The following is a 16,083-nucleotide window of genomic DNA, read 5'->3' as shown; positions in this document are numbered from 1 at the left end:
CACACAAAAGTTGTTTTGGAACAATGGCCGTTATTCCACAACAACAATGCAAGAGTCTACACAGCAATTCCATCATTTTGAAATAATTCTGAAGTATCAGACGGCTTTTTCCGACTTCTGCAAACCTCATTTTACAAAGACTAACGCCTATTCCAAATTAGCTATTTCAAAATAAGGCCTGTGTAGCTGCGCCACTGCTACTAGTTTGAACTAGCCCCTTCTTGTGGACATACTAACTTATTCTTCTGAGACAGGTCGTCTACGCTGGGGAGCCTGCCTCAGACTATTCTGAGGTTTCCCGGCAGTGTAGATGTGCTAGTTCGAAATAAACTATTTTGGAATCACTATTCAAGGACAGCTTATTCCAAAATCAATGTGCCGTGTAGTCATAGCCAGAGGGATGAAGCAGCAGGAGGAAAGCCAGGAGTGCAGAGGCCAGCCAGAAAACTGAGTGTCCCCAATGCCCATGAAGCGGTCAGTGTGTAGGTCCCATGGTGTAAGGGGCAGCACTCAGGACTTTGAATCCTGCAATCTGAGTTCAAGTCTCAGTGGGACCTGCTGGTTTGAGCTTGTTATTGTGAGGTTTTCTCACACTGCACAGCTATGTCTATGCTGCAGGCCTTTTGCGCAAGAATGGCCATTCTTGTGCAAAAACTAGCGGAGTGTTTACCCTGCATGTGCATTCTTGTGCAAGAAAATGTATAGTAAACCACTGGAAAAGAGGGCTTCTTGCACAAGAAGGCAGTGTGCACAGGCAAGAGGGATTTCTTGTGCCTAAAACAGCAATTAGAACTTTCTTGCACAAGAGAGTGTCCACAGATGCTCTTTATAAGGAGATAAATCATTTCATAGAGCTGGAGAGAACTTTGAGAGGTCATCTAGTCCACTCCCCATGCTCATGGCAGGGCCAAGAGCCATCCCTGACAGATTTGCCTCAGACGTGTCTAAATGGCTCCTTCAAGAATTAAACTCATAACCCTGGAATGGCAGTTCCAGGGGACACTTCTCCAGTGTTCAAACATCTAACAGATAATATGGCAAAAAGGAAGCCAAAGAGAATTGCACTTACTAGGAAATGTCATAACTATGACTTCAGATGGGACTTGAACCCACAATTCCAAGATTAGGAAACCAATGCTTTGTCCACTCGGACACACTACAGGCAGTCCCCAGGTAATGTACAAGATAGGGACTGTAGGTTTGTTCTTAAGTTGAATTTGTATGTAATTCGGAACTGGTACATATTGTAGGGGAAACTCTAGCCAAACATTTTTTTTAGTTTTGGATAGCATAGGGAAAGGTTAACTCCCCTCTAATGTTTGTTTTGCTGTCTGTTCCCCTGTTCAGAAGATTTCACATCTATTTCTGTCCCTGTGACAAACTCAGGACTAAAGGAGTAACTCATCAAATACCAAACAGCTCTGCACCATGCTTTGAGCTAATAGTTTTATTTCCACACACCACCCAGGGTTCTAGGAGGAGGGTCCTTTTTTTGCTAACACAATGAGGCCAGCACTTTGTTTGTTTTGGTGGAGTCTTTGTTTGCCCAGGGAGCCCAGCATGTATAGGGGGAGGAGGGGAAAGGTGGGAATAATAGGGGGCGGAGAGGCTGCTTTTGTCCGCTGATTTGGCAGCCTGTTGCCGGGGGCAGCCAGGTTGCTGGGGGGAGGGAGGCAGCTTGTTAGTTGGGGGAGGAGGGCACCTTGTTGCTACGGGAAGGAGGGCATGCAGGCTGTGAGGCCGCAGCAGGCATGGGGAGGCACTTTTCCTCCACTGGCAGCTCTGCGGGACACCTTTCCCAGTGGCCAGTTGCTGCTGCAGGCAGAAGCCAGAGCCGGAGGAGCCAGCCCGAGGAGGAGGAGGTGGATCCTAGGATCCAGGTGAGTGAGCCTCTGGGATGTATAGAGGGGGGGTGGAGAGGGAAGAAGGGGGTGGAGGGGGAACACGGGCTGAGGCTGGCCAGCGACCGGGGGGCAGGCTGCGAGACCGCGGCTGGCAGCGGACTTGGGGAGGCGTGTTTCCTCCGCTTTGCAGGACCCCATTCCCTATGGCCAGTTGCTGCTGCTGCACCTAGGCTCCACGTGTGAGTGAGCCCCGGCATGTATAGAGCGGTGGAGGGGGAAGAAGCGGGGTGGAGGGGGAAGACGGGCTGAGGCTGGCCGGCGACCGGGGAGCAGGCTGCGAGACCGTGGCTGGCAGCGGACTTGGGGAGGCGCGTTTCCTCTGCCCAGCAGCTCTGCGGGACCCCATTCCCTAGGCCAGCTGCTGCTGCAGGCGGAGACCAGTCAGAGCCGGCAGGAGGAGGAGATGGATCCCAGGATCCACGTGAGCGAGCCCCGGGGATGCTGCTGCGCATGTGCGGCAGTTGCCTCACCCCCGTTCGTATCTAGGGATCCGACGTAAGTCGGATCCACGTAAGTCGGGGACTGCCTGTACTGACACTGAAAAGACAGAAATTCCCTCTTCCCAATACACATTCCTCAACTTTTAGATAACAGAGTCGCGCTGTTGGAAGGAACCAGAAACACAGGAAGGGCTGAAAATCAGCTCTCAGGAGGCACCTCCAGCTGCCCCCCAAGTGTGGGTCACCCCACACTAGACATGGATGAAACTTAACACCTTGACATCATGTCTCCCTCCCAAAGCCAGGGGCTTGCCTCCCACAGCCACAGCTGCAGCCTCAGCAGGGCACTGCACTGGTGCTCACGCTGCTCCTGGGGAAAGGAATGGGTGCTACAGGGGCTGGGGCTGGCAGGGAATGGCCGGTTGTCACTGAAGGGGAAGGATAAAATGCAGCCACATTGCTGAGGGCAGGGAGAGCAGCTGGTGCTGGGCTGGTGGCACCGTGGGACATCCCTGGGAGAGCTCTGCAATGTGACCCTGGCTCCCAAAGCAGCAAGTGCAGAATCCCCCTCGATGAGCGCGAGAGACTCCAACCGATCTGGTCTGAATCTGGCTGAAGGGCTCAAGTGCCCCAGTGCTGGAGTGTCAGAGGCCAGAAAGACATAAGAAAAAGTAAAAAAAGTTCACCACAAGGTACCACTGGGTACCACTGGGAGTTGATCCCAGGATCTCTTGCTTAGTAGACAGGGGCGTTAGCCGACTAAGCCATGGTGCCATCCTCAGGGAGCCCACTGAAACTGTTCTACTCTATGGTCCCAGACAACACCTTTGCCTCCCAAAGTGCAGCCAGTCCCCATTTCCCTCCAGCCCTGGCGGTGTCTGGCTCCCTGGGCACAGAAGGCTACAGCTCAGTGGGCAGAGGCTCTGACATGCACATCTCCACCAGCTGCTTGGCCTGGGGATTTGGCCTTGAGATTTAGCATCACTGAGGGGAGGGAGAAGTGCAGCAACCATTGATTGTCTGGATTGTAAACACTCTCTCTCCTGGCCACACACGGCACTTCTTGGTGTGTCTCAAGCCAGGCCTTGCAAGGAGCCACCAGGGCAGGAACCAGCCCTTGGAGCTCGGCTTGCACCGGAACCGGCAGTTTCCCACCATGTCTCACTTGAGAAGAGGCGACTTGTTCCCCTTCCTCTCACCTCACGTCTCCCTTGTCTCTGTTCCCTTCAAAGGTCTCCTCCACTTCAGGACCTGCCTCCTCAGGGCGCTGCCCCTCTGCCACTGGGCTGGGAGTGGGAAACTCCACAGTCTCTGCACTTGGGCTGAGAAGTCTCACGGGGACTCGTCTGTTGATGGGTTAGTCAGCCCGATGGCCAGCCGGATCCATTCCGTAGCGCTGCCTGAGAGGGAGCTTTCCCAATCTCCACTGGTATTTCCTGGGCCTTTGTGTAGGGGGATTGGGCTTCGCCATCTTCTCTGCTGGAAATGCCTCTTCTTTGGAAAGCAGCTCCCAGGAGTTCATGGAACTTCTTCTCAGCTTGGGACAAGGACAAGCAAGGGGCGACGGGACAGGGGTTTATGTGATGATGACAGGGGTGAAGAAAGCAAATAAGAAATTATTTTTTCACCTACTTAAGAGCCAGGGTGACAGAATGAAACTGGTAAGTAACCAAGTTAAAAAAGAAGCATTTTTGCGCCCAGTGGAACTCCTTGCCAGAGGATGTTGCGAAGGTGAAATCTACAAGAAGGTCCACAAAAGAACTGGATAATTGAATGCAGGAAAGGTCAATCAATGGCATTTCACCAGGATGGACAGAGCAGGTGTCCCTAGCAGGTGTATTCCAGAAGCTGGGAATGGAGGGATCACTTAATAACTGTCTGTCCTGAGGATTCCCTCCAGACAATGAAATTGGCTGGTGTTGTGAGACAGGATCCTGGGCTAGTTGGACAACTGGCATGGCCCAGTCTGGCTTCTTTGATGTTCTGTTTGGCTGTTCTTGTCCCCTCTGGGCAAGGGAGAATGGACCCTCCATCCTGAAGTGGACAGAAAATGGCCTGCGAAAGGCTAGTGTAGGTGAGCAAAGAGGCTTGTTTTATGTGTCCCTGATGGTCTAGTGGTTAGGATCCAGCACTCTCACTGCTGTGCCCTGGGTTCAATTCCCAGTCAGGGAAACCAGCTGCAATTTTCCCAAAACATGTTCCCTAGTCAATTTTCTTGCCACATGTTACAGCAGCTGAGACCTAGCATGGGGCTAACCCTAAACCCCTCCCCCTTGGCTGGGCACTGCCTGGACTCAGGCCTCCCCAGCGCCAGCGTAAGGGCTCTGGAGAGGACGGGGCAGCTCCAGGGGCAGAGTCCTTTTTTCTGCAGTAGTTCAAACCCAGCCCCTTGGTTCCAACTAACTAACATTACTCCTCATTTTTTGCCCTCTGTGCCTCCCCCCCAACCTCAACACACCCCAACACATCCCCTTCTCTCTCCCGGTAACACAATCAGGACTTATCCCTGTTGAAAGAACAAACGCTCTGGTTTTTATATGGGAATGTAGAACTGGGGAGGGGCTGGGAGGAGGGGCTAAGGCTGGCACCTTCCTCTGGTGGTCCCACTGCTTCATGTCAGGGGCCTCAGCAGCCCTGGGGGGTGGCTCCAGGGGGAGAAGCTGGTTGAGGGGAACTTGAGCTGCTGCGCTACTGAAGCAGGCCACCTCTTGTTCTCAGGGAAGCCACTAACCCAGCTGCCAGCTCCTCATTTCCTCACCAGCCCCTTGAGATTTGTAGCTCAAAGCTGGAGCTGCTGTGGCAGGAGGTGAAGCTACAGAAGCTGACGGGGGACAATCAGCGGGTGGAGGGTTATTTTTTCTCCTCCCTGGGCTGATGTGACTAGAACTGAGGAGAAGAAAATCCTCTTCCCTTCAGGAGATGGAAATTGCAGTTGGTTCTACTAAAACTGGACTCCAGGACTAGACTTTTTCTTTCTTAAACCCTGGCAGAAGCAGAGAGTGAATTGCCTATAAAGTCCCAGCATGGGGCTTGAACCCATGACCCAGAAATTAAGAATCTCATACTCTGACAACTGAGCTAGCCAGACCTTATGCAACAGCTCTTCTCAGACCTCATCATAGTGTAGCAGGAGTCAAGTGTTCCCAAGTGCCTGACTCAAGGCTCTTCCTTGCCCCTAATGGGGGGTTCTTGTGTGTGGGGAGGTTTGAGCTCAAATCCCCCTCCTGACACACCCACTTCTTTCCCCACCAGGAACAGCCCCATTTCCATCTCTCCAGCGACAGGGCCTGTTTCAGGATTTCTTTTAGCGCCGCAGCAAGGGGAGATGAAGGAAAGTCAAACTCCTTTGGAAGGTTTGTTCTCACAGCAACGAGTGTCACAAGAAGGGTGTGAGCTGGGGAGGCTGCCCCCCCAGAAAGGGCATTTGGGTGCACCCAGGGGCAGCAAGAATTCAGGCCCTCAGGTGAGTGCATTGGAGACATGTGAGCACTTCCATGAGCATTTTCTCTTCCCACTGGGGAAGGCAGCTGGGCAGGACCAGCCTGCAGCCCACGTCCCTTTCAGCCCCAGGTGCAGGAGGTAACAGAGAGGGGAGGAAAGTCCATGGCCAGAGCCTCCTCCCAGCAGTCTGGCCCTGTGCAGAGTCTGTGCATGATGGAGCCTCTCCCAGCAGGATTCTGGCCTGTTCTCTGCAAAATGCTCAGCTGTTTCATTTTCTGCAGGAACGAGTGGGATCCATGCGCCCTGTTCCCCAGTGAGAGGTATGTGTCCTCTTGCCCCCTTTCCACGGACACAGCAGGCCAGGGGGTTGTGCACCTGCAGTGGCCCCTTCCTACGTGGCCTCCCACAAAGCTGGGGTGAAAAGCTACTGGGCCCCAGCCCTCCTGGGCCAGGTCGTGGCAGGAGCACTGACTGGAGCAGGTTGCAGGTGGAGAACAATTAGCCTAACTGTAAAATTGCAGCTGACCCAGTGGTTGAAAGGGGCTGCAGCTGCTGCCGACAGGGAAGAAGCTGGGAGGCAAGGAGCTGGTAGCAAGAGATTCCGGCTGCCTCTTTGCCCTGGGTCTTAGTGCGCCATGCCGGCCGCCAGCCACCATGACCAAACCTCTGAGAAGGAAAATGTATTTTGTTAAAAGGAACAATGTGAAGTGTGTATGCAACTGACTGAACGTGACCTTGCGTTGTGTGTGAGAGATAGTGAACCTACTAAAACCAGCCTGATCTAGCTTTTCTGCTTCAAGGATGAGTCTGGGTCTTTTTTGAAACTGGGAAGGCGTTTGTTGCAAAACTTGCCATTTTTTCTTTGGACACTGGCACCTCGAGTTGCTGCTATTTCCAACATCTGAAAGAACTATTGAAACATCACCCAGTCAGCGTTGCTGAGACTAGAATGAACACGCAAGAACTCGCCTCAGAATTTTCTGTCAGATTTCAAGTTTTCCAACGTTTGGCCCAATGTTTTCCTTTCTAATCAAACCAGACAACTTTGTGGCCAGCAACATGGATTTAACAGTGCTTCAGTGGATGGGTGCTGAGGATTTTGAAATGCAGCTCAATTGAATTACAATGCTTAGACTTAAGGGCCTTGAAGTTTATGGATCTGTGGTGCACACTTGAGGCTATCAAGTGGAGTCGCTATCATGGCCTGTTGGAATGCCCTGCCTGTGAAATTTGACTGTTTGAAGAAAGTGGCATTTTCACAGCTCTCAGCCTTTGGATCTACACACCTCTGTGAACAGACATTTTCACATATGTCCATCCCAGAGCCAGTTAACGACTGAACACTCAGAGGCTTGTGTGCTGCTTAAAGTATCAAACCACGAGCCCGAGACTGGAGAACTCAGCAAGGCTGAGGCTCACACTGAAAGGTAAGATTTGCATCTGAATTTATTTGTTAACGACGCTGCTGTAAGAAGTACTTCAAAAGCATCACGGGCACTTGGACCCGTCCATACAGATGAATAAGTCAAAGCTCTGCACTCCACCTTGGAAAGGTAGCTGACCCTGTTTCTAGTTTGTAGCAAGGTACAGAAGCAAGAAGAGCTTCCTTTGCATTGCAAACTGGTTTTTCTTTCATTTTTTTTAAATCAGAAAATAATCCCTGGGGATCTGTGACCCAACCACACAAACATCACTTTTCCCTTTCAAATCACAGTTTTTCCATCCCACCGTGTCACACGGAACCTCTTGTTTTCCTTCCAGTGCTGCGCACACAAGCTCTGAGCTCCTGGTTCCCGTACTGCTCCCTGCGGCGGTTTTGCACGTTAAATGGATGTGAAGGAGAAAGAGAAAACCCCTCCTAGGACAAGGAGCCGCTCCCTTCTCTGACTCTCCTGGGGCTCCCTGGGCTTCCATGGAATAAAACTCCTGGGGGCTCAGGGGAGGGGGCATCCCAGCCCCTCCCTTGGCTGCTAGCAGAGAATTCCTGCCGGCTCCATGTGTCCTGCTGGAGAAGCCCCTAGAGGGGCAGGAGAAGCAGCACAGAGCTTTGCTGTGAGGTAAATGAAAGCAGAAGATGATGGCTCCTCTCAGGGGGTTGTTTGGGTTGGTCTTGTGACCCTGGTGGATGAATCTGGAAGTTAATTGGAGTTTGTGTCAGTGGGTTTGGTTGGGCTCAGGCCCTTCCACTGGTCACCTCTTCGACCCAGACGTCTCTGAGCAGACCCTGAGCAGAGGGGGGATCCCTCACTCCCTGTTCTGACCCCTGCGGCAGTGGAGAATGGACCCAGCTTCATCAGGTTCTCCTGAGCTTCTAGTGAAGGGTAAAAGCCGGGATGGTCCCAGGAGTTTCCAGAAACATGGGCCAGACTTTCCAAAACCCTCCCTCCACCACGAGAGCCAGATTTTGTCCTTGCCTGGCAATGACAATGTTTCACCGTGAGCATAGGGACAGGTCGCAACCTCAGTTCCCTCCAGGGGGCGCACAAAGAATTTGCATCCCACCCCCTCCTCAGCAGAACCACTGTGCAGCACCCCCCTCCCTTGGAAAGTAAGTCGTTGGTGGTGGGCTGGGTGGGAGAGTGGGGGCCAGGCCCATGTGGCAGCTGCTCCTTGGGCTGAGGCTGAGGCTGTGGTGCATGGACAGAACCTTATTGTGCCTAACACGCTTTCAAGTGATGGCTGGATGAGGGCTCTCGTCTGTGTGTGTTTCACTGGCTTGGTTCTGTCCAAAGTACACGTTATCAGTTTGGTTTTGCTTCTCAATGTCATTGCTTATTATAGATCTTCTCACACACCCGTAGCCACCGGAGTGTTCTCGTGAGAGACATGGGAGGAAAAGGGGGGCCCCACACCCGGGTCCCATTGATGGTGTATTCACCATTCAGTCTGGGCTCAGTACAAGACGTGTTCGAGCCGAGGAGAGTAAAAACCCCTCGTGGGTGGAGGACGTGGCTCAGCTGATTCTCAGGCATCTAGGAACAGGCTGTTTTTCTAACTCAGCATTTTTCTACTGTGCTGAAACAAACAAAAAATAGTTTCCTTCCAGCTCTACCTCAAAGAGCATTCTGAAGAGGTGACCTCGGGCCCTGTAAATACCTTGTAAAACAAGCCAAGCTCCAGCAAGACGACCAGACTGCACCAGGTAACCAGCACAGTGGGCCCGTCAGGATTTCCCTGCGGTGAAGTGTGGCCTTGCCCGCCTGCTACAGGAATCCAGTGGCAACATGCTACACTTTAGCCTTTGGCAAGTGTCACTTGTATAGTGCAACATTAACAGCATGTTGCCCTGCTCTCACCTTGTACTGGAGGATTTTTTGGATCACCATGGAGGAGCGGGGGGGAAAGGGGTGCTGTTATGTTTGTGTTATAGATCTGTATTATGTAAAATTAAAAACACGATTTTAAAGACACATTTCTGGACCACATTATAATCTCCTGTAAATATTTAGGGTGTGTCTATATAGCACCCTTAGCTTGAAATAAGCTACGCAATATGTGCTAAGCAAATTATGTAGCTTATTTCAATGCTATTTCAGAATAGCTTATTTCATAATTTGGTGCTATCTACACAGTGCCAAATATCGAAATAACTCATTATTCCTAACTGCTTCTTAATCCTTGTGGAACGAGGGCTACCGGGACATCAGAATAAGCCACCTCTTATTTGAAAATCTATTTAGAAATAACAGGTTGCTTCAATATACGCGGAATAGCTATTGTGGAATAGCTTTTTCAGGATACTTCCGGTATCCTGCAAGAGCTCCACAGTGTAGACGTACCCTTAGATAGTGGTAAGTCAGCCCTCAACAGGGGATAGGAAACTGAGACTTGCATTTTGTGGTATATGTGGGGCTTGGACAAAAGTGATTTGTTTTGTTTTGGAACATGCCACGATATAGGATCTCTAACAGCAGTATTCTTCAAAGGAATGAAAACGCCCATATTAAGGGAAATACCCAGATGGACTCAGGGAGACAGACTGAAAGTCATTTTTCATATGCAATAGAATCAAATAACATTTATTAAAAAGTTATCTGTACAGAAGTAAGAAGTCTCATGTTTAAATATGAATCTTTCTGGCACACGCCCAACAAGTGCCCATGACTTCAGAGTTGGTGCACGAGATCAAACTCACTCTGATCAGGGAGGGAAAATCTTAGGGGCACACAGGTTACAAGTGTTGCCGGCTGCCCCATGGTCACAGGGGAAGGCGACTTTGGCTCCTGTGGCTGGAGCTCTGGCTGGAGACCCCAGTGAGATTTCAGGACACAGACTGGTACAAATCGCTCCCTGCTGCTGCGCAGCGTCCAGCTTCCCCCCACCCCCCAAACCCTGATTAGTTAACGCTGTGTCCTGCCACCCCCACCTCTGCCTGTCCCCAGCCCAGCTGTTAGTTCTGCCCCTGCCCAGCCCAGCCCCAGCCTCTGCCCACTTGCTCCTCCAACAGTCCCAGGGGTTATTCCCCCTCCCATCCCTGGGGCTGCGAGGGAGGGGGAGGAGCTTTAAGGCATCAGAGATGAGGGGCCAGGGGCTGGGTGAGGGAAGTCCTGTGAGGTCACAGAGACTGGGCTGTGTGAGGTCAGAGAGGCTGATTTCAGGGGGCACAGGCTGAGCGGGGATCCTGGCCACACTCGGAGCCAGGGTCGGATTCTCTCCCCAGGGAGGGAGCCCGGCGGGAAAGTGAAGATCGGGGCCTCGGCACCAGCATCAATAAATGTCACCTGCCCCCGGTCACAGTCCAGACAAACCCGGATCCTGCGGGGAGGGCTCAAAGGCAGGCAGGTCACAGGGGTGGTGAGAGCCCAGAACTGAACCCCCCAGCACAGCACAGCCCAGATCCCCCCCTCAGGGCTCAGGCTGATCCCTCCCTTCCTGCTCACAGACTCTCTGGCCACCCCCACAGCCCAGTGTCGCCCATCCCCCACCTCCACCTCCCAGCAATGTCTCCCCGAGGTGAACCCCTCACGGCCCAGCACACAGGGCCGAGTGTCAAATCTCTCCGGGTTGTCGGGCAGTGGCTGCCGTGTGTCTGCCCATCTCACACGTTTCCTATCCCCAGACAGGACGAGGTGGGGATGAGCCGTGTCTGGATCCAGAGTCACAGTCGCTGGGGAGAGAATCAGGGCGTGAGGGGCAGAGCTCAGCCCTGGGGGCGGCTGGGGCCATTTCTCACCCTCCCCAGCAGCCCTGTTGTGGCTGGGACAGGCCTGGGCCCCAGGGAGCTGCCTCTGCCCTGGGCCCTGAGACTGAGCCGAGCTGTCACTGCAGCGCCTCAGCCTGGGCAATGGGACCTGCTTCATCAGCTTCTCATTTGTGTGCAGAGGCTGCAGCCTCCTGCCCCCAGCTCGGGCTGCTCCACCCCCAGGGCCAGGCCCAGAGCAGGAGGGTTCAGTGGGGTGGGGGGCAGAGGAGGCAGGTTCCAGCTTTAACCCCCAGAGGGAAACTCCCTCCCCTGCTGCAGCCTCCACCCCCCGCCCAGGGCACAGAGGGGAGGGGGCAGCGCGGGGGAAGAGCCGCCTCACCCCAGAGAGCAGGGCCTGGGCATTAGTCACCCCCAGGGCAGTGGAGGGTCCAGGGCTCCTCAGGGCAGCCAGGCTCAATGGGGGGAGCCCAGCTCTGGCTTCTGGCCTGGCCGGGGGCAGGGCTCTGGGGAAGGGATCTGGGGTGGGGTCACTGGGAGGGGCCAGCACAGGGCAGAGGCTGGTGCCCAAGGAGGGGCTGCGCTGATCAGCTGCCCCGACACAAAGCGCAGCCCCTGCCTGCAAAGCCCCCTGCCCGCAAACTGTGCCCATAGTGAGAAGTGGGGGGTCCGACCATCCCATTTCTTAAAGGGTGCAGGACATGGCCCCTCGTCCTTCTGATTGAAGTGTTCCCCTACAGGTTTTTGTATGTTGCCATTCCTAATATCAGATTTGTGTCCATTGATTCTTTTACGTAGGGACTGTCCTGTTTGGCCGATGTATATAGCAGTGGGGCATTGTTGGCACATGATGGCATATATTACGTTGGTGGATGTGCAGGAGAATGTACCAGTGACAGTATGGCTGATCTGGTTCAAATAATCCACCTGAGTTTCTGGGACAGGAAGTGGGCACCATTCTGACCCCATAATTCAACAGAAACTTCATCAAATTAGGAACCAAATGACCATCAACGGTCTCTTTCTATGGCCTCAGATGCTTCGCTCACTCTCCCCTCCCCAATCCCTTCTAGGTACCTGTGAACTGCCTCAGCGTCTCCGACAGCGCAGTGGTTTTCTGGGAGAAACCCCTGACTTGTTCTTCCATTTCAGTGTCAGTCTGGAGCCTCCCAGTCTCCTCGTCCAGCTTCTCCAGCTGGGCCAGCAGGAGTCGCTCTTGTTCCTCCAGGAACTGCCGCAGCTGCTGAAACTCGGCCACAATCTTCTGCCTCTCGGCTTGAGTCTGTTTCTGTGTGAAAACAGGGAAAGGGCTGGTCAGGGACATGGATGGAGCCTGGGGCCCTTTCATGGGGAGCTGAGTGCGCAGCAGGGAGAACTTGGCAAACCCACAGATTTCTGACACTTAACTCCACCCTATGGGTACTAAGCTGAGGCTGCAGCAGGACACCTGTGAGGGTGGGGGCTGGAGGGGGCGGCACCTCCACGCAGAGTGATGTAGGTGGGGATGGTCTGACAGAGGCAGGGACAGGCCCACGGAGACCAATGCAGGTGGGTGAGGCCAGGCAAGCAGGCGTGGGCATGTCCTGTGCTCTGGGGATGGGTCTGTGACTCCCTTAATTAAGCAGGTTGATTTCTGTTCAGGGTGGCTGAGGTTTGCCCCAGCGCTGCCCTGCAGTGGTAACACCCTCTGGGCAGGTACCCACTGCTCCAGTGCCTGGTACAGCTCCTGGCAGCAGTGCATCCTGGGAGATTCCCAAAGGCTGCCTGGCACAGGTCAGAGTCGCACTGGGCAGCTCCAGCCTGGGGGTAGTTTTGCTCCAACCCAGTCTGCTCCCAGTGGTGTCTGGCGTGGCCCTGCGCTGCCTGGAGCCCTGCTGTGGGTGAACTCAAAGTTCTTGGGTCCCACACAGTGTTCAGCCCAGCGATCTCCTCTAGTGCCGGTCACAGCATCTGAGTTTAACCCCTCCCGGAGCAGCCCAGGAGTTCAGCATCCCAGTGGGAAACCACCTCTCTGCTCGGCATCTTTCTCACCTAACCAACGTGTTTCAGCCCTGGGGCTGAGGTGGCAGCATGGCTTAGTGGTTAGGATCATGAACTGTGTCTGGAGAAACAAAGGCTCTAAACAGACCTCATCTGCTAACTGCCTAGCTGATTCACTGTCTCTTCTCTTTCCCCCCCTCCCCTTGTGCTTCAATTTCCTTCCCAACTTTTGTCTATCTAGAGTGTAAACTGCTGAGGGCAGGGATTGTCCCTGGTTGTGTTTTGTGCAGAGCCCGGACATCACATGGCAACTGCGATGCAAATACAAGTAATAACATTAAATTCTAGTCATCAAATCTGTAACAACAACAGCAGCTTGTAACTCCCCTTTTCCTGTCTAAAGGCAGCACATTCCCAGAGGCCAGCCTGCTGCTGATCCATACCCCTCCCATGCGGTAATGGGCCCTCATTTCTCCCCTGGGGGAGGGAGGTAGGTTCAGAAGGATTCCACTGAGCATCTCAGAGAAGTTTCTCACATCCAGTGTCTTTAAAGACTTGGAATTTGGCCTCTGTTGCCCCCTGGCCGGAGCATTTCTTTTGTCACAGCCTCTCCTGGTCCAGGCAGGCTTCAGCTGGCTGGTGAGTTGCACTGGGCCAGAGAACAGTCAGGGAAATTAGCCAGATGGGCAGCACCATGTGTGCTTGGTGCACCCAGGACTCTCTGCAGACCACATAGATGGGGCTTGATCCTCCTGGCAGAACAGCTTCAGTGCTGCCTGTTGCTCCCTACACACCCCGCCCCTGCCTGCTCCCTTCATTACCTGCAAACTGAGCTGTTTGACGAGTTCCACCACGTTCGCCAGCTGCCTGTTGGGCCCGAGGGGTCCCTGCTGCACAGGGTCCCTGCACTGCGGGCAGGTGACAGCTGAGCCGGGTCCCTCCTTGCACCGGTTGAGGCAGGCGCGGCAGAAATTGTGCCCGCAGGCTGTGATCACCGGGTCCGAGAAATACTCCAGGCAGACAGGACAAGTCACTTCCATTGTGAGACTTTCCACTGTGCTTGTTGCGGCCATGGCTCCCTCTGGGCTGGGGAAGAGGATCAGTTTCAATTTCCTGAGCTCAGGCTCTACCTGCCTCCAGCAACAGCCGGCTGTTCCCCTCCCTGGAGCTGACTCAGGCTGTTTCCTGGAAGGGGAAGAGCCAGCAGGAGACATCCCAGCCCTGGAGGCTTCGGTGATCAATGTCCCACACTCTGGCTCTGGCACCTGCCCCTGGGCTGGTGTGGAGGGTCCCTGGGGAATCACATGTTCCCCAGAATCCACCAGGCTGTGATGCTCAGCTCCCAGAACTGTGCCTATAAGGAGTGAGAGTGAATCTTGTGCAGAATTCATTGTGTTTGACTTGTGATGTTGACAGATAAAGTAACAGTTGAGTATTTATATGGATCTAGTTACATGCTCCCAGTTGCAGTTTTCCCATGTTCAATTTTCACAGCAGTGGGAAATGCTAGGGGGAGGGGCAGGCAGTACTTGGCTCAGACAGTAACTATTCAGTGACAGACACTAAGATTCAAACAGGAAAAACTTTATTGTTAAACCGGAAATTGTTAATGTGACTCTCAAAACAGAGTAAGTCAAAGTCCTTCAAAAATAAGAAGTTTTCAAGCAGCCTGGCTCTTTCTGGGCCTGTGTGGAACTTTCAGTTACTATGAAGGGAAAGATTTTTCATCAATTTGCGAATGGACAGTGAAATCGAGGTTCGCTGGCATCTGCTCCCTCCAAGCCCAGTGACACCCAATTCTCAGGCCAAACACCTATTCCAGCTGGAATCCATGATTCAAGGGCCCGATTCTGACGTGCGCTAAGGCTGCTCTGGCTCGTTCCAAAAGGAGCCTGTGTCAATAGCGCTGCCAAAATTCATGACTTTATGAGTCTCATGCGCACAGGAGCGGCCAGGCCGGGTCAGACAAAGGCCCCAGGGCGAATGAACAGAACAGGGATCCCCAGTGACCCGCCCCCTGCGGCCCGTTCCCAGCGTCCTGCAAACAGAGCCCAGGGGCACTTCAGAGCGGGGCTTTGCAGGGTATTGGGGTGTCTGCCAAAGCCCCGTGGGACGAGGTGGGAGGTTTGGAGGGGGGCGGGCTCGCAGGAAGGGCAGTGAGGGGCTTGCAAGGGGGCTGCGGGGGGGCTCGCAGGGGGATTGTCACGGTCGCGGGGGGGGGGGGGGAGTCGCGGGAGCTGCTTGCCCAGGGCGAGGACCCGGCGCCCCCCCCGCAGGTGACACGTTCTGGGGCCCGAGCCCGGCCGAGTCCGCGCGCTCCCGCCCCAGTGGCCCGAGAGGCGGGTCCGTGTCTCGCGCCGGAGGGGGAGGCGGCAGCGCGCAGGCGCGTCACTGGGCTCCGCGCTCTCATTGGTTCGTGGAGCCCCGGCCCCGGCCCCGGCCCCGCCCCCTTCCGAGTCCCTGCCCCGGTCTCGGTGTCTCTGGGCGGCCCCGTCACTCCCGGCCTGACAGCGGGGCCAGGGGAATCCCCGTCACCCGGGCGGGGGAGCAAGGGGCGGGGCAATTACGTCACTGATGATGAGGCCACGGGGGGGGCGGGCAATTGTGCGTCACTGGAGCGTGACAGCCCGGGGAACCCCTGTCAATCGGAGCGAGAGCAAGGGGCGGAGCAAGCAACGTCACAGTGGGGGGCGGGGTCCGTTGGGCTCCTGCTGCGGCCAGTGGCTGCCACGGCGAGTGCTGGGGTGCGGGGCTGTGGGGGCGATGGAGGGGCAGGGGCTGCACTGCGGCGGGGCCATGGGGCTCAGGGGGCTGGAGGGGGGGGACCCGCAGCCCGTTGGCTCCCCCCCTCCGGCCCCCGGCGCAGCAGCTGGTTCGGGGCCGCTCCGCTGTCCCGCGGGAGACTCCCCCCGCAGAGCCGGTGCCCGCCCCAGGGGAGCTGCTCTCGGCACAGACACGCGGGGAGCGGCTGCCCCGGGGCCTGGAGAATCTCGCTGGGGGCGTGGCCGGGCAGCTCGCGGGCTGAGCTAAACCCCGGGCGCTGGACTCTGAGCGGGGTCACTAGCCCGCTGCGCATGCGCGGTCTGACCGCGCCGGCCCCATTCTACACCCCGCAGCCGGCAGTTTAGTGCGTCCCCGCCCGTCACTCCCCGCCCGCCCCGCGGCGGCCGCAGTAACG

General features: G+C 55.0%; 1 protein-coding gene and 2 non-coding genes across 3 annotated transcripts; 2 read left to right on the top strand and 1 right to left on the bottom strand.

Moving 5' to 3' along the window:
• The first annotated feature begins 485 nt into the window (after positions 1–485).
• TRNAQ-UUG (transfer RNA glutamine (anticodon UUG)) lies at positions 486–557 on the top strand. The gene has a single exon. It is a non-coding gene; the product is annotated as a tRNA-Gln (tRNA).
• Positions 558–4,444: 3,887 nt separating this feature from the next.
• TRNAE-CUC (transfer RNA glutamic acid (anticodon CUC)) lies at positions 4,445–4,516 on the top strand. Its single transcript has one exon. It is a non-coding gene; the product is annotated as a tRNA-Glu (tRNA).
• A 5,179-nt stretch (positions 4,517–9,695) lies between these two features.
• Positions 9,696–11,642, bottom strand: LOC142821547 (uncharacterized). Its single transcript, XM_075912804.1, has one exon. The coding sequence runs from the start codon at positions 11,605–11,607 to the stop codon at positions 10,288–10,290; it is 1,320 nt and encodes a 439-aa protein (XP_075768919.1). The 5' UTR covers positions 11,608–11,642; the 3' UTR covers positions 9,696–10,287.
• Positions 11,643–16,083: the final 4,441 nt, after the last annotated feature.

This window comes from Pelodiscus sinensis, chromosome 31, assembly GCF_049634645.1.
Source record: "Pelodiscus sinensis isolate JC-2024 chromosome 31, ASM4963464v1, whole genome shotgun sequence".
Taxonomy (NCBI): Eukaryota; Metazoa; Chordata; order Testudines; family Trionychidae; genus Pelodiscus; species Pelodiscus sinensis.
This window is presented reverse-complemented; position numbering and strand designations above follow the sequence as displayed.